General features: G+C 48.6%; 10 protein-coding genes across 10 annotated transcripts; 5 read left to right on the top strand and 5 right to left on the bottom strand.

The window, feature by feature from the left end:
- Nucleotides 1-165: 165 nt before the first annotated feature.
- BKA55DRAFT_589631 (uncharacterized protein) lies at nucleotides 166-2155 on the bottom strand (the record flags this gene model as incomplete). The annotated part of the gene is made up of 6 exons (XM_046194968.1): nucleotides 166-198; nucleotides 598-686; nucleotide 742; nucleotides 816-1165; nucleotides 1221-1477; nucleotides 1527-2155. 6 exons carry the CDS (start codon nucleotides 2153-2155, stop codon nucleotides 166-168), a joined length of 1359 nt encoding a protein of 452 aa, XP_046054993.1.
- A 1241-nt stretch (nucleotides 2156-3396) lies between these two features.
- On the top strand, nucleotides 3397-3858 carry BKA55DRAFT_684440 (uncharacterized protein; the record flags this gene model as incomplete). The annotated part of the gene is made up of 2 exons (XM_046198640.1): nucleotides 3397-3724; nucleotides 3770-3858. The coding sequence occupies 2 exons, from the start codon at nucleotides 3397-3399 to the stop codon at nucleotides 3856-3858; spliced, it is 417 nt and encodes a 138-aa protein (XP_046054992.1).
- Nucleotides 3859-4622: 764 nt separating this feature from the next.
- On the bottom strand, nucleotides 4623-6764 carry BKA55DRAFT_589630 (uncharacterized protein; the record flags this gene model as incomplete). Its single annotated transcript, XM_046194967.1, has 5 exons — nucleotides 4623-5534; nucleotides 5618-5989; nucleotides 6045-6174; nucleotides 6227-6396; nucleotides 6528-6764. The coding sequence occupies 5 exons, from the start codon at nucleotides 6762-6764 to the stop codon at nucleotides 4623-4625; spliced, it is 1821 nt and encodes a 606-aa protein (XP_046054991.1).
- A 1617-nt stretch (nucleotides 6765-8381) lies between these two features.
- BKA55DRAFT_589629 (translation protein SH3-like domain-containing protein) lies at nucleotides 8382-9427 on the top strand (the record flags this gene model as incomplete). The annotated part of the gene is made up of 5 exons (XM_046194966.1): nucleotides 8382-8430; nucleotides 8491-8598; nucleotides 8708-9091; nucleotides 9149-9246; nucleotides 9302-9427. 5 exons carry the CDS (start codon nucleotides 8382-8384, stop codon nucleotides 9425-9427), a joined length of 765 nt encoding a protein of 254 aa, XP_046054990.1.
- Nucleotides 9428-10297: 870 nt separating this feature from the next.
- BKA55DRAFT_501478 (Ribokinase-like protein) lies at nucleotides 10298-11680 on the top strand (the record flags this gene model as incomplete). The annotated part of the gene is made up of 4 exons (XM_046186832.1): nucleotides 10298-10349; nucleotides 10479-10937; nucleotides 10993-11488; nucleotides 11644-11680. The coding sequence occupies 4 exons, from the start codon at nucleotides 10298-10300 to the stop codon at nucleotides 11678-11680; spliced, it is 1044 nt and encodes a 347-aa protein (XP_046054989.1).
- A 602-nt stretch (nucleotides 11681-12282) lies between these two features.
- Nucleotides 12283-15078, bottom strand: BKA55DRAFT_166894 (uncharacterized protein). The gene is made up of 2 exons (XM_046184999.1): nucleotides 14021-15078; nucleotides 12283-13969 (listed from the first exon to the last, which is right to left on the bottom strand). Exons 1-2 carry the CDS (start codon nucleotides 14928-14930, stop codon nucleotides 12321-12323), a joined length of 2559 nt encoding a protein of 852 aa, XP_046054988.1. The 5' UTR covers nucleotides 14931-15078; the 3' UTR covers nucleotides 12283-12320.
- Nucleotides 15079-17070: 1992 nt separating this feature from the next.
- On the top strand, nucleotides 17071-17901 carry BKA55DRAFT_533954 (uncharacterized protein; the record flags this gene model as incomplete). Its single annotated transcript, XM_046189534.1, has 2 exons — nucleotides 17071-17406; nucleotides 17470-17901. 2 exons carry the CDS (start codon nucleotides 17071-17073, stop codon nucleotides 17899-17901), a joined length of 768 nt encoding a protein of 255 aa, XP_046054987.1.
- Nucleotides 17902-18130: 229 nt separating this feature from the next.
- Nucleotides 18131-18632, bottom strand: BKA55DRAFT_684433 (G10 protein; the record flags this gene model as incomplete). Its single annotated transcript, XM_046198639.1, has 2 exons — nucleotides 18131-18274; nucleotides 18330-18632. The coding sequence occupies 2 exons, from the start codon at nucleotides 18630-18632 to the stop codon at nucleotides 18131-18133; spliced, it is 447 nt and encodes a 148-aa protein (XP_046054986.1).
- A 685-nt stretch (nucleotides 18633-19317) lies between these two features.
- Nucleotides 19318-20467, top strand: BKA55DRAFT_554587 (uncharacterized protein). Its single transcript, XM_046191603.1, has 5 exons — nucleotides 19318-19403; nucleotides 19457-19518; nucleotides 19642-19788; nucleotides 19857-19967; nucleotides 20020-20467. Exons 1-5 carry the CDS (start codon nucleotides 19361-19363, stop codon nucleotides 20029-20031), a joined length of 375 nt encoding a protein of 124 aa, XP_046054985.1. The 5' UTR covers nucleotides 19318-19360; the 3' UTR covers nucleotides 20032-20467.
- BKA55DRAFT_533951 (DNA-directed RNA polymerase) lies at nucleotides 20146-20739 on the bottom strand (the record flags this gene model as incomplete). The annotated part of the gene is made up of 4 exons (XM_046189533.1): nucleotides 20146-20270; nucleotides 20321-20397; nucleotides 20445-20536; nucleotides 20590-20739. The coding sequence occupies 4 exons, from the start codon at nucleotides 20737-20739 to the stop codon at nucleotides 20146-20148; spliced, it is 444 nt and encodes a 147-aa protein (XP_046054984.1).
- Between the last annotated feature and the right edge of the window lie 1758 nt (nucleotides 20740-22497).

Raw genomic sequence — 22497 nt, 5'->3', positions numbered from 1 at the left:
TCTGGAGCCTGAAGATCCCAAAAGTTGGATGTTAGTGCCAGATTTTTTCGTGCAGTGAGCGATGACCTAGTGAGGCACCCACACGCCACAGAACACACAACCCACCTTGATTTGTTGCTTAATTGGGGCAATGAAGTCAATGCACTTCACACTTTCACTATCTACCTAGTACGTAACTTCGATTTTGCCTCGAGGACGCTACATTCTAAAGTACTTTGCTTGAGATCATTGGTACCCGAGTGGGTCTCTATTATATTCACTGCTGACAGCGCAGTCCCGACTTTCTGAATCATGGGCTGTTGCTGCCTGTAGGTTTGCCTCGGTCTTGGATGTTTGTGGAAAACGGCGGCTGTTTAATGAGTGTAACTCGGTGTGCTTCATGACTGACTGTATAACGAGAATATGATCCCACAACAAACTTAAATTCTACGCCTAAGTAGTATGAATCAACAAATGTCATCCTATTATGGTGCATGACCTGCATCATATCTGCCTTTCCTTCTGAATCCTATCACTTCTTACTCTGTGGATGCCTCGCACGCCTCGAAGAAGGACAAATATGCCTCCTATGATGAGTATCCCTGCTGTAACTGGCACCACATACTGGTAGAAGAGAAAGCATGCAACAAAATATCCAGCCAAGAGGAAGAGAACAAGGCAGATCGCAGCATAGGTTATTCCTTTTGCTTCTGAGAGCAATATCAAGAAGATCCAAAGTTGACTCGGCAGCATGAAGCAGACACTGGTTGGCACATATTAGTACGTGTACAACACTTGAAAGGAGGCACGAGAAATGGAAAACAAGAGCGACCTACCCTTTTCCCCTCTTCTAATTCTATTGCAATCGTTCTCCTTGGTGCCATCCATCTGGTCATTGAGTCGACTCTTGTGCCAAAGCCAGCAGTGCCTGAGAGGTCTGGTTGACTATGAGATGCAGCAGCCATAGGCAATACTGAGGTCCCATAGGTTTTAGGTGGGTTTTGCAACGACATATCCTCTGCAGCGCCGGCCATGCTGTTCTGTAAGTTGAACGACTGTACTCGGCTCGAGAGCACAGCATCGCTCTCTAGTCCCGGACCTCCTCTTGGAGCATTGTGAAATAGGGCGGCATGTTTCTTCATCTCGATATCGATCTCAATCTCAATTCTCCGAAAGTTCTTGATTGCTATAGGTCATTTCAGTCAGTGTCGCAAAACTCAAGTTCTGTGTGACAGACTCACTGCCAACCTCGACTGCTGTCAGAGCAATAACAATAAGAAGCAGCATAGGCATAATCTGCCCAAAGCTCGCGGTCAATAGCGGCTTGATGTCGGCACCTTGATAGAAAATACCAGTGACCAGTGTGTACAAGGCAATTGAAAAGGAGAAGATGGCGACCAGCAACTCAAACAGAACTGAGGCAGCCATCTCGGCCACAATAAGCGGTGTCACGATGTTGAAGGGTTTCCAAAACCCAGTGCTTCGTTCCAGTTGCCGCCTTCTTTCGATTTCGTTGGCGCTTATCTTCTTCCTTTTGTTCCAAGTACTCTTGAAAGTCTACCTCTCGTTGACCGCCCAAGTATATCCATCGCAGAATCGTGTTCTTGGAAGTGTTGTTCTCGACTTCGTATCTTAGAGAGTTGTCCAGTTTGATCGATCGAAAAGCGTTCCAGTAGACAAAGGCCAGCATCACAGCAATTGAGAAACATCTGACACCCATTGATTCTAGACGAGTTGATGCCGGATAGTGAAGGCCGCAGAGGAATAGCCTGTTGCGCGGCTCGGGTAGTGTAATGAACTCTAGGATCAGGCTTACCATGAGGAGTCCCAGGAATAGTATCATCAAGCCACCACGCAAGAGTGCTTGCTTTGGATGTTTTCTGAAATATGACTTCAGCACTAGCAGCCTGCATAAGTGAACAGTGGATGATAAATAGCCCAGCTGAGCGCCGATAAAGAAGGAGTAGAGTGATACCTTGCAGACTTGTGCATACATGGCGATGAGATAGCACAGCCCAACAGCCAACATTTGATCACTCAACGCGAGTAGAAGAGGCTGATAGCCAATGTTACTAGGGGAGTCATTGGCAGGTTTCCTGACCCCGATCCAATAGAGGACCTCCTCATCGACTCGCATATACTGCTGCTTGGGTATACCACGTTTGAGGACGGCCATGACGGCCACAATCACCGAGATTGCAGCTGTAATCACGAAGGGCAATACAACATAAATAGAATATGTGAGCAATCGAACAGATGTGAATTAGTGTACTGGACTTACACCAATTCAGTTCATATCAGCATCCACCACTTGCTCGGCTGGAATGTCACACTGAACAACGCCACTGCAGAAGCTCATCCTCAGAGCAAAATACTATCATCAAGGTTATGAGTGAGAATGACTTCGAGTTACGATAAAGAAGGGGTTGTTTGATTACAGGCTATGATGGGGCCTAATGCCGATCATCTCTTCTAACCAACCTTCAGCCCTATCCTTGATTTACACCATGTCCGCATACGTCTATGCTGACAACCTTAAAAGCCATTACATGTCACACTGCATCATCTCTTGAAAAGCACGTTGACCTTGTATAATTCCAATTGTTTCAGGTCTCATCTACTTTAATAAAGGTTGACTCACACGATTGCATAGACCCCAGTAACCGTTGGCTGATCATAACACTCATCATTCATACCTAGACCTTCTCGCAAATTCACCTACCAATCAATTTATGGGCAGATGTCGAGAGTTCTACATTGGTCGCAGACCTTATAGGGCTAGTTCAAGCTTGATACTGTTCCAAGGTGCGCCTATATGTGCCTTGGACGTTTCAGGCTTCAGATCATATTATGTAACTTGTATACATTAAACTCGGGCCCTGAGAGAGTTGTAGAAGTCACGTCCGAGGGACATCTGTGAAGCGGACAGGGACGAGGCGATTCACCTTACACCTATAGGTCTACAGTACGAAAGAGTCATGGCTTATTGATACAGACCAGATTTGTTAACTCAAGTCCACGCAGATTGTTCCAGAAATTGAATCTACTTTCCTATGTGTGACCCTGCCTAGTTTGTATGGTCAAGGCATAATATTTCATTCTTATCTGCAGCTGTAGGTCAATGATTTGGAGCTGTAAAATAATGGATGTCTGATATCCAATTCAAGTCTTGAGCTTCTTATCCATCCAAGGTCATCTCGGACCAATCAGACATTCCCCACCACCTCCACACGCTAGTCTACCGCCTGGCAGTAACGTTCCGCAGCTCGGCCATGCGACGTCAATCACTAGTACCTCACATTCGACTATCAGCACCACTGTCAAGGTATCTACTACCCGTCCGGCGACAACAATCCGGGGCATCTCGAAAACACCAGTCTGACACCATAATTCGAGTCGAGAATACACACACCAAATATGGATTCGGCTCCCACAGAGCTTGCCGCCACTATCCAGGCTGCAAGCATCGAACGACATCCAGATCCTGCTCTCGATACCAACCCGCCCACAGCAGCTGAGAGAAGACAACCTGTGACCCTAGAGCACGCCAAGCACGAGCACGACGATGGGATCGACGATGACGATGAAGAAGAGGACATTCCCTACAGCGTTCTCCGACCGGCGCCCAGACATTCTCATCTACCTCCTCTGCCAGATCTGCGCTTCGAGCAGAGCTATCTTCGAAGTATCTCCAAGGCGGATACATGGTGGAAGGTGGCGTTGATTACAACGAGGGATCAGGCATGTATATGTAGAGCATCAGAGCTTCTGATTGCTAACACAGTGCCAGATCATCATGCCCTTGACCCAGGGCTTAGTGTACAACCTCTTCCTCTGTGGCTGGCAACATTGGAACAGAAATGCTCGATTGCACGGTAACACATTAGGTGCGCGAGTAAGACGCTGGTGGTGGGGAGTCAACAATTGTAGGTCATTGAATGAATCCATGGCCATGCTTTATTTTAGCTAACCTGTTATGTAAGGGAAGATACCTACCCATTCTAAGAGAGGTTGATGAGATCGGGATATGAAAAGACTACACATAATACTCAGGAGGCCGATACCATTGCCATGTATGATCTACTAAGCTAAAATGACAAACAATAATTGTGCAACATCCGAAGAGCAAGTCCGGAGCGCCTATCAAGGCCTTTCATCTAGCATGGTTTCTGTCATTTCGAAACCTTGAACATCGACTTATCATTCAGTAGGTGCGTTGACAAAGTCTTCGGCTCTCAGAGTCTATCCCTTGATCATCGACTATATCACGCATCGCCTATTTCTGCTCTCCTCGAATGCACCACTCTAAGTGACATCTGCCGTCATGAGAGAATTAGATATCTATACGGTCGCATATAGCTTGACATTGGTATAATAACTAATATGCCTCGCTATGCTGACATACTTGCCCATCTCAAGCCCTCGATGGGTCAAGATACTGTTGTCCGTCGGGCATCACTTTGAACCTCTAGAGAACCCAGTTTATAGGCACACGCAAGTTCGATGCCTTCAATAACTTGCTTCTTTTAATACTGCATTTCCATTCCGCCATATCGCTAACCTTTTGCGTCGCTGGCTTTATGCCATATGAACCATTAGTTCCCCAACTCCAACAAAAACGTATAGTGTCAAATCTCCTGTCCCTACTCGTGATTTGCCCCAACATCGAGAGGGCGAGGGACTGGTTGCGCATGCGTCTTTTCTGGGCTCCCTCTAAAAGCCAGAGACGTCGCATGTAGGGCTGCTGGGCTTGCGTTGTTGCGTTCAGCAAAGTTCATGTTTGGGGTGGGAGATTGTTGTGCTGCAGCCTCAGCTTCCTTGCTGGACGTAGCTTCTGGGGCGTCCTGCATCTCAACAAGAGGCGATTCTCCTAATTGATGCTCCTCACCTCCCTTATCAGAGCTTGGCGTTGGTAGTTTGTTTCCGGCTTGTGAGTTGGGTCCCAGGACGTTCCGCAACTTTGGTGGTGTCACGGAAAGTTTCACAACCAGACTTCGGTTTGTCTCTTCCAGGTCATCGTCCATCATAACTTCATCTTCGTCGAAATCGTCTTCGTCTTCTGATTCCTCAGGCACATGCTCGTCGACATCTTCCTCGTCATCCCCGAAATCGGCCTCGCTCTCGTCCTCAGAATCATCAGAGGCGTTATGCCGGGGCCCCTTGTTGTTCTCGGCCCAGCCGGTTGTGCCGTGATTTACTGCTGCCGATCGGCGAGGTCGTCCCGTCGGACCAACGGATTGCTCTCTATCAACCTCAGAGGTGTCTCCCTGTACACTGCCTGGAGCACTGCTTCCAGTTGTGGGGTTCAGCCGTGTTGGTGCCTTGATCTGTCGGCCGCTCGCGGTGGTGACAGGACCAGTCTCTGCTGGGGTATGAGTTCCAGTGTTGCGGGTAGATCGTCGAGTTGTCGAGTCGGTGGTGAAGATGTCTTCGTCATCGGAGTATGTATACTTCATCTTCTTACCTCGAGTCCGACCCTCATAAAGAGAAAACCCAGGTTCCGGTCTCTTGAACTGTTCCTTGCGCGCCTGTCTGTAATCACGGCGCTTACGTTTCTATAGAGTGTCAGTAGTGTAGTCGAGTTGAGAGCTGTGGCAGAACCCGTGCTTGGTGCCACAGCCAGGTCTGTATAACTAACATCTTCGCCGGCTTCGAATCGGGGGACCGCAGAGAACATTTTCTGAGCTAGCTTTGTAGCCTTTGGTCCACCATCCTTAACCTGGAGCTTCTCAGCAAGAGCCTTGAGCTCTTCGATAGTACCAGCAACGCTCCACCATGTTCTGCTGGTCCCAGCAGGATTACTCTCTCTGTAAACACGAAAAGCTGTATCGTCTTGTCCTTCAATCAGGAAATAGCGGCGCTTGTCTCCGTCTGATCCCCAAGGCTGTACCGATCGAGGCTGGTTCGTATCATCTTCGTGGCGGTTTTGCTTGTATGATTGGTTGATAAGTCCTTTCACGGTTTCGGAGGATGAAAGAGTCCAAAGAATTAGATATCGTAGGAGTGTAAGCTTTATCAACGTTAGTACTAGGGACAGTCTCGAGGGTTGGTTTGCTAATACGCACTCGTTGCGTAGGGTTCATCGAGGTGAACGTTGCGCCGCCAGACAAAGGGCTCTTGTCCTCCCAAGCAGGTGCCCATTGGTTCTTGTGAGTACTGACAGCATCCTCCAAAGCGCGACCGTAATGGCCAGGCCTAATTGTATTGATTAGCGCATTATTTCTTGCGACATGGGGTCCTGCCATACTTGACATCTTGCTTGCGATTCAATAGTAACCCCAGCAACGCGCAAAGGAAATGTTCCGCTCGATCGCCAGGAATAGGTTCGACAATATCACGTTCGAGTTCTTGTGGGCCAAAATGGGCAAGCGATTTAGGGAATGCGTCGTTGAATCGACTTCTGAACATCACAATGAACTGTAATTGTTAGCTTATACTCGTGAAGTCCAATGCGCGACTGCAGCGCGTCGCAACAGCTGCGACACGCGCTGAACGGTTGAAGAGAAAATTGTGAAAAGGAGACAGCCATATGAAAGAGAGACACATACTGCAATGTCTGGATTATCTGCCAATACATATTCATGAGGGGGCGACGGTGAGCGTTTTCGTAGTGGCGGCGAAGCCTCCTTGGCTGGTTTGTCTGTAGCCTTGGAGAAGTATTTCTGGATACCCTTTTTGGGTTTGGCGACTGGCTCTTCGACTGGCTCGTCCAACTCAATATCAGAAGGCGCAGGCGACAACGAAGAGAGCGAAGAGAGGTCGGAGGAGTCGTCTTCGGCCGACATTTTTTGTGTGGTTTGTTGATGTGAGGTTGACATGGAGATGGAGATGAGTGTGGGGAGAAGGAGGAACGACGTAACTTGGGCTCTGACACGGAACAAGCACACACTAGCCTTGTTGAAGAGCCGCAGATTAGGCTGGTGAATCCTGATAGGCTAGACAAATATCAATTGACTATCTAAATAATCAAGCTGGCAATAGAAACAATGTAAAAAACAGCCTTTGTTGTTCCCACAACCGAGAGCTCTTTGCAACCAGGCTATTGCACCCTCGTGACAGTGACCGCCTCTTGCACCCTACATGAAGCTTCTGGGGGACAATCTGGACCAAGATCTCCATTTCAATGTCATGGAGAGATTATGCCAACAAATGGGGTGTTTGGTAGTATACCAGACACAACTTTCATCCCTTCCCTCTGCAGTAGTTCCGCATAGGTAGATTTGCTCTCGCGTTGAGCCAAGACAGGCTGTAGCGCCTTCACTTCTTCGTCATCTTGGCCAAGTTTGTCCGTATGATCTTCAAACAAGCACCCTGGACGAACTTCGGCACCCAATCAACCCCCGATGTTCTACCTCCTCGAATAGTGCCAGTTGCCGCATTGCCAAAAACCTTTCTGGGACGCGTCGCCGAAGCCATGTCTAAAAGATGAGTCGCATAGTCGTGAGTGAGAAAACCAAATACTGAGAATCAGGATCATGTGCTCTCACCGCCATGTAGCGTTAAGCGGTGCAATTTCCCGCCACACTCAATATCTGTCTCAAAGACGAAAGGCTATCCGTCATAACGGGCCAATAACGGACATGTCCCACTAGAAACATATCGCGGAAGTTATCGCGAAGTTCAAAGGCGTAACACAGAGGGCATCCACTTAGGAATATTCCACTTTGAACGCCCCGTCCTCCCCTTGTCGCTCATCATGAATCAACCGCTTGGTCAACCTCAATCACCTCAACACCAAAGTGTATCACCCCGCTCCAAACATTCCGCAACGCAACATGAAAGCCCATGCGTGGCACATATGCAAACAGGAGGAAACGCAAGATTGATAGCAGGTTATTCAAGACGGCATCAAGGATACCGACGAAACAGTGTACGTTGCGAGAACGACGTAGTGCAATTTAGCACTCTTGAGCAGACGAGATATTGCTGAGAATCAAGCATGCACCAGGCCAGGATTGCGCTGTCGTGGTGATGATCACTGGTGATGACCTCAGCTCAGTTTGAACGATGTCGAGAGGCGAAAGGTCGATTGGCTAAGCACGCGTCACGCTAATATCCAATGGCAGAGACCGGATAATTTATGGAGCTGCCCCGAGCGGTACAGTGAATTGTACCTGCTAGCATGCCTTCAGGTAAGGTACCTAACCAGGGACCCCACATTCGAGTTGAGAATGAAAATTGGAAAGAGCAATCGAGCCCTACCACGTGACCAGATGTCCACCGTGAACTGAGAAAGAACGACGCACAAAATTAGTAGCGCGAGCCTTTCTGACAACACACCAAGCGGCCATCGCCAGGTAAATATCCCCTCCCCTTCCTTTCTTCCTCGCCCACGATCTTTCATACTAACCCGCAGCTTCACAGACTACCCTTTCCTTTTCACACCGTGAAGAAGAGCCGCCATGGGTAGAGTTATTCGCAACCAGCGTAAGGGTCGTGGATCCATCTTCAGTCAGTACCGAACGAGCCTCTCCACGACATCGAAAACATCAAAATACTGACGCCTAGTAGCGGCCAACACGCGCCTGAACAAGGCTCCTGCTAAGTTCCGCAACCTCGACTATGCCGAGCGCCATGGCTACCTTCGAGGTGTAGTCCGCGAGATCGTCCACGATGCTGGCAAGTTTCCCGAACGATGAGCTTCCCGATAATTTTTTGACGGAAATTGCACAATTGTGTATAAATGCAATGATGGAGGAACGACAACTAACGATGATTGTCTGCGCAGGTCGTGGTGCCCCTCTCGCCAAGGTCGTCTTCCGCCACCCCTACCGATTCAAGCAGGTCACCGAGACCTTCATCGCCAACGAGGGCATGTACACTGGCCAGTTCATCTACGCCGGAAAGAAGGCTGCTCTCACCGTCGGCAACGTCCTTCCCCTAGGTGAGATGCCTGAGGGTACCGTCGTCTCCAACGTCGAGGAGAAGATCGGTGACCGTGGCACTCTCGGCCGCACTTCCGGCAACTACATCACCATTGTCGGCCACAACCCTGATGAGGGCAAGACCCGCATCAAGCTCCCCTCCGGTGCCAAGAAGGTCGTCCACTCCGGCTCCCGAGGAATGATCGGTATCGTCGCTGGCGGTGGCCGAACTGATAAGCCTCTCCTCAGTATGTTTTCTCAGAGGATAACGGAATAAGACATTGGATTACTGACACCTCTCGCAGAGGCTTCTCGTGCCAAGCACAAGTTCGCTGTCAAGCGCAACAGCTGGCCCAAGACTCGTGGTGTTGCCATGAACCCCGTCGACCATCCTCACGGTGGTGTACGTATTTTCAGAATTTATGTGATGGAGACAGAAGAACTGACAATGGACACAGGGTAACCATCAACATATTGGTAAGGCTTCTACCATCTCCCGATACGCCGCCCAGGGTCAAAAGGCCGGTCTTATTGCCGCCAGAAGGACGGGTCTCCTCCGTGGTACCCAGAAGACAAAGGAGTAAAGTGGTGGCTGGGTTCATGGTCTCATTGGGATGGTGTTTACTGGCTTGCTTGCATCTATTGAAGGTACTGCCGAGAGCAGATGGCTGGTAGCTCCGAGGGCAAGTACTATGGCATTTGGCGCAAAAAAAAATCTGAAGGCCGTTTCTCTGTGAAAGATGTGAGCGAAGAAGTGAGATACCACGAATACCAAAAAAAGGCTTCCATGAGAGAAGCATGCTTGGTTAAAATAATGTCCATTCAGCGAGTGTGTCCAATCATGTACATCAGGTTTTTCGTTATGAAAGTGATATGAGCTCAGCTTCTCGTCATCAATCATATCGCTTCATTGGAATGTCTTTTTCCATTGTGTGATATCGATGCTCTCTCAAGTACCGAGTTAATATGCCATGGGATTTTCGGTAATCAAGGTATCGGCGAGGTCACCGGATCATGATGCGGATTGTGATGAGGTAACCAGATCTGGATCGTATGATGGCTGATTGAATTCATTCATATTAAGCAAAGAGCTCTCTAGTCGATCATGAACTTGTAACTTTGACAGTACAAACTCTCATCGTTTAGATATTTCGGCCTCTAAATTACTATTCGGGCACGTAATCAACGCAAAAATGTTGGCAAGACCATCTTCGACTCTCCGATTTGAACTTCCTACCCTCCTTCCCAGCTGCCGCCGCACGTGTACTCGCAGCTTCTCCAGCATCGCTCCTTTTCGGTTGCCGAATGAACACGCCCCATGTTTCTACCCCACTAAGACCAAGACGTTTGACCCCTCCATTCACCTCAAACTCTTCCCCTCCGAAGCTTCATCTACTTTTTTATCCTCATCTATATCATCTCGTTTTCGTTTCCAGACAAGACAGTTAAGCACGATGTCTGCCGTTAAAGAATACTCTCTTCTTTGTCTCGAGAACCCTCTCCTCGGTGAGTTGCGTTTCAATTCCAGCAGAAATAACTCTCAATGCCCCTCAATTGCAACCAGATGCTTTACCCGCTTACGTCCATTTGCTCCATTTTGATCACTTGCTGACAGGCACTTTTTGTTCTATACAGACATCCAGGCCAAGGGTGACCAGGCCCTTCTTGACAAGTATGGCCTCAAGCCTAACGACGCCATCCTTGCAGAGGAGAAGCATCTCCCTCTTTACGAAGACCTCCTAAACAACTACGATGCCAAGCTGATTGCTGGAGGCGCTGCCCAAAACAGTGCTCGAGGTGCTCAGTACATCCTCCCTCCTAACAGTGTCGTCTACCTCGGTGGTGCTGGTGATGACAAGTATGCTGCTATCCTTCACGATGCTGTCAAGGCCGCTGGTCTCCGTGTTGAGTACCGTGTCGACCCCAAGGAGAAGACTGGCCGGTGTGGTGCTATCATCACTGGCCACAACCGAAGCTTGTGCACAGATCTTGGTGCTGCTAACCACTACGATCTCGACCACTTGAAGAAGCCCGAGATCTGGAAGCTCGTTGAGAACGCTGAGGTCTACTACGTTGGTGGCTTCCACTTCACTGGTACGAGCTCGGCCACGAACGTCACAAATACTATGTCAATGCTAACCCACATCAGTCTGCCCTCCCGCCATTATGGAGCTCGCCAAGCAGGCTGCTGAGCACAACAAGCCTTTTGTTCTCTCCCTGTCTGCTCCTTTCATCCCCCAATTCTTCAAGGAGGTTGTTGATGCCAGCGCCCCTTACTGGGACTACATCATCGGTAACGAGACCGAGGCCGCCGCCTACGCCGAGTCCCACGACCTCCCTAGCAAGGAGCCCAAGGATGTTGTCAAGCACCTCGCCAACCTTCCCAAGGAAAATGCCAAGAGAAAGCGAGTTGCCATCGTCACTCAGGGTACCGACCCTACTCTGGTTGCTATCCAGGGTGAGGACGACATTAAGGAGTTCCCCGTTCATGCTATCGAGAAGGAGAAGATCAACGACACCAACGGTGCTGGTGACGCCTTTGCTGGTGGTCTCCTGGCTGGTATCCTCCAGAACAAGCCCCTCGAAACCAGCATTGACATGGGCCAGTGGCTCGCTCGTTTGAGCATCCAGGAGCTTGGACCTTCGTAAGTTCACCCCCGTGCACCATTACTGCCAAGTTGTCTTCCCAAAATTTACTGCTTCATTCCTCTACCTATCTTTCCTATCAACAGCAATAGCTCCTTTACCAGGGCACCAATCCCAGTAACATGATAACAAACCTCAACTAACTCTCGTGCAGATACCCCTTCCCCAAGCAAACCTACCAGGCTGCTTAAATCTATTAACAACTCATATTGCACATCCTTCTTGAATGATTGAATGTGGTTCGGCGTTGCTGGGGAAAAGGGAAACGGTTTCAACAACGGCGTTTACATCCAAAGGGAGAATATACCCCAAACTGAGGGCTCCCAAGCGCATTGAGCGGCATGGTATCCTCCACGATATCGAGTATTTGCCAAGCATATTATCCGAGTGAATATAAAATGAATGACTTGTTGCTTTAAAACCCAAGATCTTGCACCGACGAACGGTGTCTATACCACCAGACTGGATGAATACCGACTAATTTTGAACCGGTTGGCGAGCAAACTCATCAGCTATCGCACGAGATCCAATGACATAGAGCAGATCAGGTAAGCCAGGCGACATTGCACCTGTAAAACTGATTCATTATGTCGTCGGCATCTTCGAAAGCTGACGGATTCCCAAAGACCAGTACTCCATGCTGGGACATGTGCAGGTGCTTTATAGCGAACTGTCGACTATGCAATCAATCATATTCCGTCCCGAGTGGTCTAAACCAGGAACGAGACGTTTGTAAAAGCGCAACACTCGACTAAAGATTGCGCAGATTGGGATACCCAAAGTTCCACGGCGGCGACTAGATAAGATCACATACAAGAACAGCCCATGCTTCTACTTATTGCCGTAAAAGGCAGCCTGCAGGATGGCGGCATCATAACTGGATGTCGTTTCATCCATCTGGAAACGTCGGCCTGACGAGGATGGTGCAGGGTCCTGAATGCGATTTCGATCGTAGCGGCTCATGTCCATATAGCCAGCTCCAGTCGGCATGCCGAAAGTAGCCCCATTAGCAGGTGTGCCTTGATACAAGCTGCTTGGGTGGGAGAACGCAGACAAAGAGGGAGATGTAGCGTAGCCGTTCGGGGCTTGGTGATGACCATATGATTGAGTTGCTGTCTCAGTGGACGTGCGGTTGTGATTCTGACCCCATTGGCTGGACACCGAAGTACGAGGGGCGCTAGAGCTACTGAAAGTTTGAAGCAAGTTGTTGCGATGGGCCTCTTCGGCAGCTGAGCTAACACGAGGACTTGCCACCATGCCACTGCCAGCTCGGGGAGTCGGCATGGTTGGTAGCTGAGGGGTAGGATTGGTGAAGGGGTCCTCGAATGTGCTGACAGTTCGTGACATTTTCCGTGCAGAAAAGTTGGGACTAATGGGAGCTTCGAAAGCATCCTTGTATGAGACCGAGGCATCGTTACCCTTGTGAGGTGTAGGGGTGTAGACCCAGTCCCAGGGAAGAGGTTCAAACTTGCCAGCAGGCATGGAGCCTGTGGTAGGGCTAGTGTCGGCCTGAAGCATCCCGAAGACCTCGTTCGCAGTTATGCTGTGCATTCCGTATGAGGTCTCATCAGTGAAGCGGGGACCAGACTGGGCCTGCTCAGGGGTAGGGGGCCTAAGGAAAGGAGCAAGCATGTTGATAACAGTGTTATCAGCATCGTCAGGTACAGACTGCTCATGGGGAGGCTGTGTCTCAATAGATGTAACAAAAGACCTCCTCGTGTCCACCTTGGACGCAAGTCGGTTCTCTGTTTGTGAGTTCTCCGAGACGGTGCGATGTCGACTTGCGGTCCTGGTGTTGCTCTTGATTTCCCCCACGGGAGAATTCACAATCGACATCGGCTGGGAAGTATCTTCGTTCGCGATAGGCACTTCCTTGTACTCAAAAACAAGGCCTTTCTCGGAGACGTGGACGGCAAGAGGGCACAAGTTGTCCTCAGCCAGGAAGTAGGCGCATCGCAGTATGTCCAAGATTCTTGCCAGTGTCTCCTGGAAAGGGCCGAGTCGTCTCTCTCGGAATGACAGTCTTGGCTTCAAGCCGCCGCTCTCAGAAAAGTACGATCGGCAAGCCTGAGGAACCTGGTCCGGAGCAAGGGGGAGCAGACCTTGAGTCTGAACATCCTCCGCGAGAAGATATGGGCATGAGGCCAGGTTTTCCTGGGTATATGTCTCGTTGCATAGCAATGAGAGGACCTTTGAGATGGCCTTCATCATATCTGGCAGTACGGTGCCAAGAGCTTTACCAGCCGCGAATATTTCCTGACGGCGTGCAGCCAGCCACATGCCATATATACGAAGCAGAGGTAGAAGTGCCTCGATCACGGGGGATGATTTGGCCGTTGCTGGGTCCTCGGAAGCAGGATTCTCGCGGCCGACAATATTGGTGAGCTCAGAGATGAGTGCCGAGCAAAATGCAAGAATAAATTGAGCGTTGATGCGCAAGGTATGGTGACAAAAGCGTGAAGCTGCCTGTGTCTGTGCCTCTATTTTGTATTAGAAATTACAGTAAAGCATTATATGACCAGCAGACCTACCGGTATATTTCTGAGTGGCGATGAAGTAGCTCGACATGTTGATCAGGGACATCCTGAATAGAACCTCAGAATAGTCGGGGTTCTTAGAAGCCATATCAAGCCGATGAAGGACTTCCCTTTCAAGCTCTCCGCTGCCTGCCATGGTCTCGTCCCTGTAGTAGGAAGCATGAAGCTTGGTAAACCAGGTGACGAATGCATCGCTCGGTCCACGTGCTTGCTTCTTAGGCGGGTTCTTATCCGGCTGGAAATAGCCCTTGAACTTGGACTCAAGATTCTGCTTCACATTGGGATGAGGATCGGCAGTTGCGATGCTCCGGTAAAAGTAGTAGAGGATATCTAAATCTTTGCCTTCCTCGAGGCTAATCATGCCCATCTGGTGGAACGGGAAACCGGAATCGGGTTTCAGATCGTGAGCAAGACTGTAATAGGCCAGTGCGATCTTGTAGCTCGATTTTTTCAGGCCTGACTGAACCTGATAGCGCGCCAGGTCGCCGAGACAGATGAGAGTGAAGTGACAAGAGCTGATGACCATTGGATAGATCGAATCGGGAACAGGACTGATGACATCGCTGCTGGGGGATCCGTCAGCCTCGACGCCTTGAGCAATGCGTTTTAACTCAGGGATGTCGTATCGTGCAGAGAGGCGCTGGACATATCCCTTGTAGAACTCCTGAGCAACATGAAGAAAGCCCAGATACTTGTCCCCAAACTTCCGTCGCTCCACATTGCGCTTGTCACCCTTCTGCTTTGGGGTGGTTTGTTTCTCTCCCTTGTTCTTGTCCTTGTCACCATTGCGCTTTTCGTTGGCCATCTTATCGGTCCTTTGCTTGTCCGAATTTTGCGCCAGGTGTCGGAGGCGAACCAGGGCTCGTCGATATTCGTTGTTGATACTAGTATGCACCAACCACATAGTTTGGTCGGTACGCTCGGCGACAGCATACTCAAAGTCGAGATAGATGGTTTGCACACAGGCAAGGCGGAATCTGTTTGATGGGGATTATGAATTAGCCTCATGAGCGCAGCAAGCCGCATGCGGTCTTCCTCACTTATCCAGAACCGTATCCATCGTCTCGAACTGGGAGATGTCAACGCCAGAGTTGTTATCTTTTGGAAGCTTTTCCATGTGCTTTGTCAGTTGCTTTCGCAGTTTGACTGCCGAGCTAGAGAATGTCAGCTTCTGTGTGCTAACTGGGTATGGGCAAGCAATCAGTATGTGGTGTTTGCGCAAGCCGATGAAATCATGGTTGTTTTCTTTCTTTCTTTCTTTTTTTTCTTTTTTTTTTTTTTTTTTGGCGGGGTATAGTCACACGAGGCAAATCAATGACTGAATGGCTCTTTCACATGTATCGTGTGAGTGAGGACATCCAACTTACCGCCACGTTTGTCTGGCCTTACCAGAGAGATCCGTATGCTCCGGTTTTGCGGCCTGGACGGTCGACGTCGCGGTCTCGGATTCCATGATCGCGGAGTCGGTAGGATCGGGACGTAAACCTTGTGGACTCGAGGTTGACGCAGGCGGACACGGATGCGCAGGGGTAAAGGGCAGGACGAAAGGTGTCGCGGCACAATTCTAGAGCGTCGGTATCGAACTGAAAATCGACTCGTTCATGCTTTCTTTGGTATGGGATCATGGAAAGGCTTTCGGTCCATAACTCATTCGCAGATCGGGTCGTTGGGTTGAGATTGAGGTTTGGCACTGGCACCAGACTCGGCTCGCGAAAATGGAATCGTTGGCCGAGAAGACACACATTGGCGAAGAGATGGAGGGAGGGGCGGGTTAAGTAAGTTGGAAGAGAAGGGTAAAGTAAAGTATACGGTAAAGTAAAATAAGGCAAAGCAAAGTAAACACGCGCAATAATAATCGACCGAGTTATACTGCAGGTCTGTTGTTAATTGCGCTGCAGACCCAAGCGTAACTTTAGTGAACGTAAGTTGGAAGAGAAGGGGGAGAAAAGTATCACTGTGACACCTCGGAGTGATGAGAAGTTGAATGAACCGAACCCCTCAAGGTAAGGTTCAGGTCAAGTCAGGTCAGGTCAGGTCAGGTCAGGTCAGGCTGGGCAGTCTTTCCAAGGCACAAGATTTTGGAGCCCAGTCAGTGGTGGTGCTTGTGTCTTATTGCCCTGTTGGTTACTTCGGATTGGATAGATTCGAACGAGTGCCTACTAACCTCACGTTTTACTCGCTGTGGCGGATCTCATTTGGACCCCTGGAAATACATGCCTTACCTAAGGTACCTTACTTAAGTACGTAAGGTAGTATGACATCGTTCTCGCCTCAAGCTTCAACAGTGAACGCATAACTACCTTATCAATCACGAGAGTAGCTTTCTGCGGGCTATTCCAACCAATGACTACATATGGCTCGCTGTATCTTCTTAAAGTCTACGTAAATCTCAATATCATATACCGCAAGATCTTACAGTCCTAAGTATTTTGTCCATTTAGAATTTAACTCTTCTGTTGGTTTACGCGATCAACATTGAAGTGTGCAAATTCAATAGTACCATGTACTCTGGCAATAAACAATAAAAAATCGATATTACTGTACAAGGCAAACTGTTAGCCTGTGTTCATGATGATTCAATAGATTTTACTAACCTAAACCTCAAAGAAAGGCCCGTGCTCCCAGTACCGGCTTCCAACTAGATTGTGAGGCCTAGTAAACCATTTATTCATTGCTGGGGCTGTAAAAGTTGCCCCTCACCCAGGGCATCCAGTTCGTCAACTGGTTTAGCGCCTGACAAGGTAGACCCCACCACATATCACTGGATAAGCTGCCACTCACCTCCAAATGGATATAGGACCTTTAGTACATGTCACAACAGTTGGCAATATCATCATATGGAATTTATCCATACCTACCTAGATACCTGTCAAGTTGACTTATACTGCGCCCAGCGAGAGCATAGGCACATTGCCAGTTCGTCTCGACAATCTATAACAGCATCACCAGCTCTTAAAGACTCACTACCCTGTACTCACCGCTTTGCATCCTCTGGACACAGCTCTCAAGTAATTCTACCTTTCCAATCAAGCTCACAACAAAGGATGAAGCGCTCACGAGAGCTCGAAGAAGAGCTAGATTCCGATTCTGAACAGACAAAACCGGAACCGTCCCTACGTCCAGTATCAAAAGTGACTCAGCTTGAATCTGCTATCGACGACGAAGAGAATACAATAGCCATGAGATGCAACTTGCCTCCGCACAGGGAGCCCCTGGCCTTCAGGTCCTACGACGAATACGAGGTCCATTACAACAAGTCTCATACTAACAGGTGTCTTGAATGCCACAAGAACTTCCCCAGCGAACATCTGCTCAACGTCCATATTGAAGAATACCACGACCCTTTAGTAACTGTCAAGCGGGAACAAGGCGAGCATACTGTAAGTCCCATGACCTGGTTGTCATCAACCGCTACGAGTCTGCAACTGACCCGTGTGCTGCAGTACTCGTGCTTTGTCGAGGGATGTGAGCGTAAGTGCATGACGTATCAGAAGAGGCGTATGCATCTCATCGACAAGCACATGTATCCAAAGAACTTCTTCTTCGCCGTCACAAGAGACGGCATTGACGGTAGGCGGTCCCTGCTAAATGATGGCAGTCACCATCGCCGCCGGTCATCGACCAACTCGCAAGCTATCAAGAACTCTCGACGTCGCGCTAGTCTCATGGAGGGCGAGAATGTCTCTTTACAGCCGGAAGACAAATCAAAAGAGTCACTAAAGTCACCAGCGTTGCAGAATGTGGAAAAGAAGCAGGAAAAGGACAAGCCCGTGGACACAGAGATGGTAGATCTTACAGGTGCCATGTCATCGCTGTCCTTTGTCCCACCGAGTGTCCGGTTTGGACGTGGAAGAGCAGGCTTTTCCAAAAGATGAAGTAAAGATGAAGCTTCCAACTGGGTAGGAGTATCAGCACGTTGTTATGAATACATGGTGTGGTCAATGAAAGGATTTTCTACCTCATCGCGTCGATATGTATCGCTTTTGCCTCAAATCGTTAACCATGCGTGTTGATGAATTATTAATACGCCCAACGCCGTCTCTTCCTTCGAACTTGCAGGTGTTTCTTCCATCTAGGTCGCCTTCATAGTCGAGCTTGTCGTGTCTAGTCGCTTGATGCGCAGCCTCTGCAACCGCAGCTGACGCACTCAATGTCTTCGTCACCCTTCATCTCCGGTCGTGGAACACGGCAGATGCATGTGCTGTTGAAATTTGTCTCCTTTGTTTGAATGCAGCGCAGGCAGCATAGCTAGACAGGGTCAGCATGTATGCCTAATAAGACAAATGGTGGATGGAACACTAACCTTCTCATATCCTTGCTTCTTCCACTTCGCGATCAACATCGCGTCCGCGTAGCCGTTCTTCAGCAACCAGTCGTACAGCTTCTTGCTGATCGCTTCCTTCTCGTAATATAGCTCATATACGTATCGACTGCGTTGATGCGAGATCTGGAAGATTTCCCACTGCGCTTGGTGCCTGGGACCTGATGGCGGCGGCTTGTTCTGGGCATCCTTCATCTTGTTGGAGAAGATGAGCAAGTCATTCTCAATATCCTCAAAGCCATCAGGCGGGGGTTTTCGCTTGGACGAGTGTCGAATAGCGGGCATCTTGGTTTTTGCGTTGGATTGTTGTATTATTTGTTGTTGTTTTGAGGTTGTGTTCCTGGTGCAACGAGAAATGACGTTAGAAAAAGATACTACGCCTAAGGTAAGGTTGCGTTGCTAGCTAAACTGACTTAGCCTCCACTGCCGAAGCGATAGTGGAGGTGACTGAGATCCGACACCAGCAATGTCCCTAAATAAGAAATGAAGGACAGATTATATTTAGTTACTTAAAATAATATAACAGTTCTTCTTCTTTCCCTTTCCAAATCTTCCCATACCAGGTATAAACGAGATTCCATGATGTGTTAGGGCTATTCTTTTTCCGGGCCGTCGGCCAACCTCAGCTGTTAGAGAGCCATTAGACACGATAGGCAACAAACTAGGAGCAAAGAATTCAACGACTCTTTATTCTCCTCTCCTAATAAGCACTTGTAAATAAAATTGTACCAATGCACAACAAGGCTCTTTATGCAGTCAATTACTCAGTTTTCCTGATGATTAGTTTTCTGTACCCAGGTACTTAAGTAGGCTTCAGGCATCTTTCTCCAGTGCCCGCCGCTGACGAAAAGCAGACCTATGAGTGGAAGATAGGCTTCGTGGCGGTGCTTAGTGTGTGGCTTGTATTCACGTGACCGCATCACCGTGGTGCTTTCGTGCCTCTCGGCTTCGGGAATCTGGGAAACGTCAGAGCAGATTGGTTTCCGACGTTCAGAGAGCATTGATTGCCCACCATGGCCGTTACGCCGACCCAATTTGCTAAGAAGACGGCGCAGTGTGAGTCTTGGTGTATTCAACTGCTTTTTTAACATTACTGATGCCCTGAACAGCGGCCAATTGGTCCGATGCCAAGCGTCGAGTGCTATCCTCCTACCGAGAATGGATTCGAGCTGTATGTTTTACGAAACCCAAGACGCCTTCGCTTGGGTCACGATATTCCCAGTCCTCATATGGTCTTCCATGAAGTTTGGGTGGTGGATTTGCGACCGACCAGCTGCTGATCAGCGATATATAGGCCCCCGAAGTCCAAACCATGTACAACATGCCCATGCCCGTCTCGGCCATCCGAACCCGTATGCGTCAAGAATTCGAACGACAACGATTTGTGAACAAGCTCTCTGTTGTAGATGTTCTTCTTTTCAAGTCCCACGCCGAGTACCAGGTGCGCTCGAACTCCATGGCTGGAACGAATTGATACACGGGGTTTTTATGCTGAACTCATGACTACAGGAAACCATGAACTTCTGGAAGCAGACCAATCACATCATGGCCTACTTCAAGGAGGAGAACTTCCGAGGCGACAAGCGACTGCCATCCAGCTTTATGACTGGCTTCCTTGAGGTGAGCATCGAGCTATGGGCTCTGTGGAGGATGAGGCTAACAGGGTGCATAGGGTCGCAACTAGCAACAAGGGCTTGTGTATATATCTTATTGAAAGGGATTCCTCAAAACGCCTCTATTTCCATCATAGTCCATGTGAATGCAAACACTTTTAAATCCTGAGCACACAAATTCAGGCTCATCGACCAATGCCCTGCTCTGCGTTGTAGGCCTCCCTCTTGGTCCAGAACTCATCGGCGACTACATCACATACTTCTTGAATGTCAACCAAGCCCTTCTTCAGGGCATCGACTGCAGTTCCGCCTGAATACTTGTTAATAAGTGCAGAACCGTGGAGCATTGCGTATACGTACTATAAGTCTGAATACGGATGTTCATCTTGGGCTCTGAGGGATGGGGGATAGAGTAGGCGCAGAATTCAACATCGGGACTGTCACTTGTTAGCTGGGCTTCGTAGGACATGCTAGGAATACGAACTTTTTCATGATGATATATCTCAAGGCGTTGCCAAGTGTATGGCCTTCATCAGTGAACTCAAAGGAGGCAGCAGTATCTGTTGAGCCAGGAAGCTAGTGATGTGTCAGCCAATACCATGCTGTGTCATCACGCTTTGTGTGCTTACGATTCGGACTCTCTGGGGCTCAATTTCCTCCTCTTCTTCCTCATCCTCGACATTCTCGTCATTCACCTCAGGCTGCGCGGAGGCTGGGGCGTCCTCCATGTTGGTATCCTCAGCCTGTGGCTGCTCTTCCTTCTTAGTTCGCGCAGGCATTTTGTCGTTTGTGAGGAGCAAAATTGTAAGCGGCGGGAACCCTTTCTTATCCGGATTCCTTTTGCGCTTCGGTTTGAATGTATGGATCTGCTGTGATTAAAAGAGATATCAAGCCGTCTCTTTTACTGAGAATTGTTTCTTCGAAATTTTTGGTGAGGCTCAGGTGTGGCGCAACGTGGGGCATCTTGATTTCGAATTGAATCTTGTCTCCTGATTGGCTCAGCTTGAGTTTGTTTTGTGCAGTTATTCATCGTACTTCTGTTTGGCATAACTCGATAGGAAGATGAGTATCTTACGAAGTATACTCCGTATAAATAGAGTATTAGTAAATTTATGTCCTACCCTGAATCTGTGAGATGTCGAGTTAAAAGAACCGAACCGTTACTGATGTAGATTCGACTTGACAGTACCTTTCTTAACCTTTTCCAGGCTGGTCCTTCTAAACTACCAAGACAAGTACCTCAGGTCGTACAAGATTCGCTGATACTCCCTTAGAACTACATAGTACCTACTTAGGGTGTAACGTCTAATTTTACGGATATTAAATATCGTACTTAGTTTGCGGTCTGATCGGCACACATTGTTGATGCCATGGCCATGGGTTTCATTGTACGACGATTCTCAACATAAGCAAGTTGAGTGATTATGCGATGATCTCCATTTCTGTCCATTGCTACTTTAATGGTATAACACCGAGCACTAACCATATTACAACTGCATTGCACATTCAGTCAGGTGTATCTGTTAGATTAATGTCAGTGCTCTAATTAGCCTACCCTGTATTAATGGTAACTCTAACCACATTCTCATCATGGTAGTAAATTGTTTATATAGTGACTATAAATTGTATGCATGTTTCCGAACTATAAATTCTTGCCAGGAGTCGACTAGTCATGGTCATCTTGTGCCATTAGGACAGGACATCAGAAGGAGCGTGTGTTCAGCGCACATTTGACCACACAGACCGTGATTTGCATACGGAAATCACCGTAACGAGGTTACAATATCCTTCTTCCCCTTCTCCAAGTATCCCATTCAGTCTACTAAGTGATATAAATGTAAGCTGCCGATGTCATTCATAGTATACATAGTCTATTGTATCGTGCATCGATCCTACGCTACACACAAGCCTCAACTATCAGACATTAAGTACTGCGAACAACAAGAGATTACTAGAAGGTAGACATGCCAAATATAGGTCGCCCTGGGTAGATCGGGAGGACTAAAGAAAGGGCTGATGCTGCCTATGCTCGTTCATCAACACTTTTAGAGCGATATGGTGAAAGTCCGCACTTTCGGTTGAGCACCGCTTCACACCGAGAGCGCATGAAGCTTCGCGACTTACAATACACTTATATATGCAAGGACGCAGGCACAGCCTGTTTACCGTAACTCACATAGTAACAGCATCATCTGCGTTGCATCGGTAGTCAATACCAAATTGACATCGTCCGTGCTCGCATAGAAGTAATACCCACGCAAACACATAGTTCCAGCTCAAAGAACCTTGTGATATCGGCAATTTGTTTCCACGAGCCCCAAGGATCCCCCAGTATATCGCTTGTAACTCGTAATATAACACAAACAATAATGTCTTAAATAGCAACTCCTGGTGATTCTCCAAGGTCCACATTAACTCTGTGATCCTTACACCCTCGCCTGGTTGTCGAAATAACCTCACGAGAGAACCATACAGCCCTTCAGCCGCCTGACATAAGCAAGACAGGGCAGAAGATGACAAGTACGTACTCCGTACAG

Source organism: Fusarium redolens, assembly GCF_020744475.1.
Source record: "Fusarium redolens strain MPI-CAGE-AT-0023 chromosome Unknown BKA55scaffold_2, whole genome shotgun sequence".
Classification (NCBI taxonomy): Eukaryota; Fungi; Ascomycota; class Sordariomycetes; order Hypocreales; family Nectriaceae; genus Fusarium; species Fusarium redolens.
This window is presented reverse-complemented; position numbering and strand designations above follow the sequence as displayed.

Excerpts from the sequence above, each read along its gene's own strand:
- BKA55DRAFT_554587 (XM_046191603.1), top strand. The coding sequence starts at position 19,361 with ATGGCCGTTACGCCGACCCAATTTGCTAAGAAGACGGCGCAGT. Across the intron at positions 19,404-19,456 it reads TGCTAAGAAGACGGCGCAGT|CGGCCAATTGGTCCGATGCC; the intron begins GTGAGTCTTGGT and ends TGCCCTGAACAG. Across the intron at positions 19,519-19,641 it reads ACCGAGAATGGATTCGAGCT|GCCCCCGAAGTCCAAACCAT; the intron begins GTATGTTTTACG and ends AGCGATATATAG.
- BKA55DRAFT_166894 (XM_046184999.1), bottom strand. The coding sequence starts at position 14,930 with ATGTGGTTGGTGCATACTAGTATCAACAACGAATATCGACGAGCCCTG. Across the intron at positions 13,970-14,020 it reads CGCCACTCAGAAATATACCG|AGGCACAGACACAGGCAGCT; the intron begins GTAGGTCTGCTG and ends AATACAAAATAG.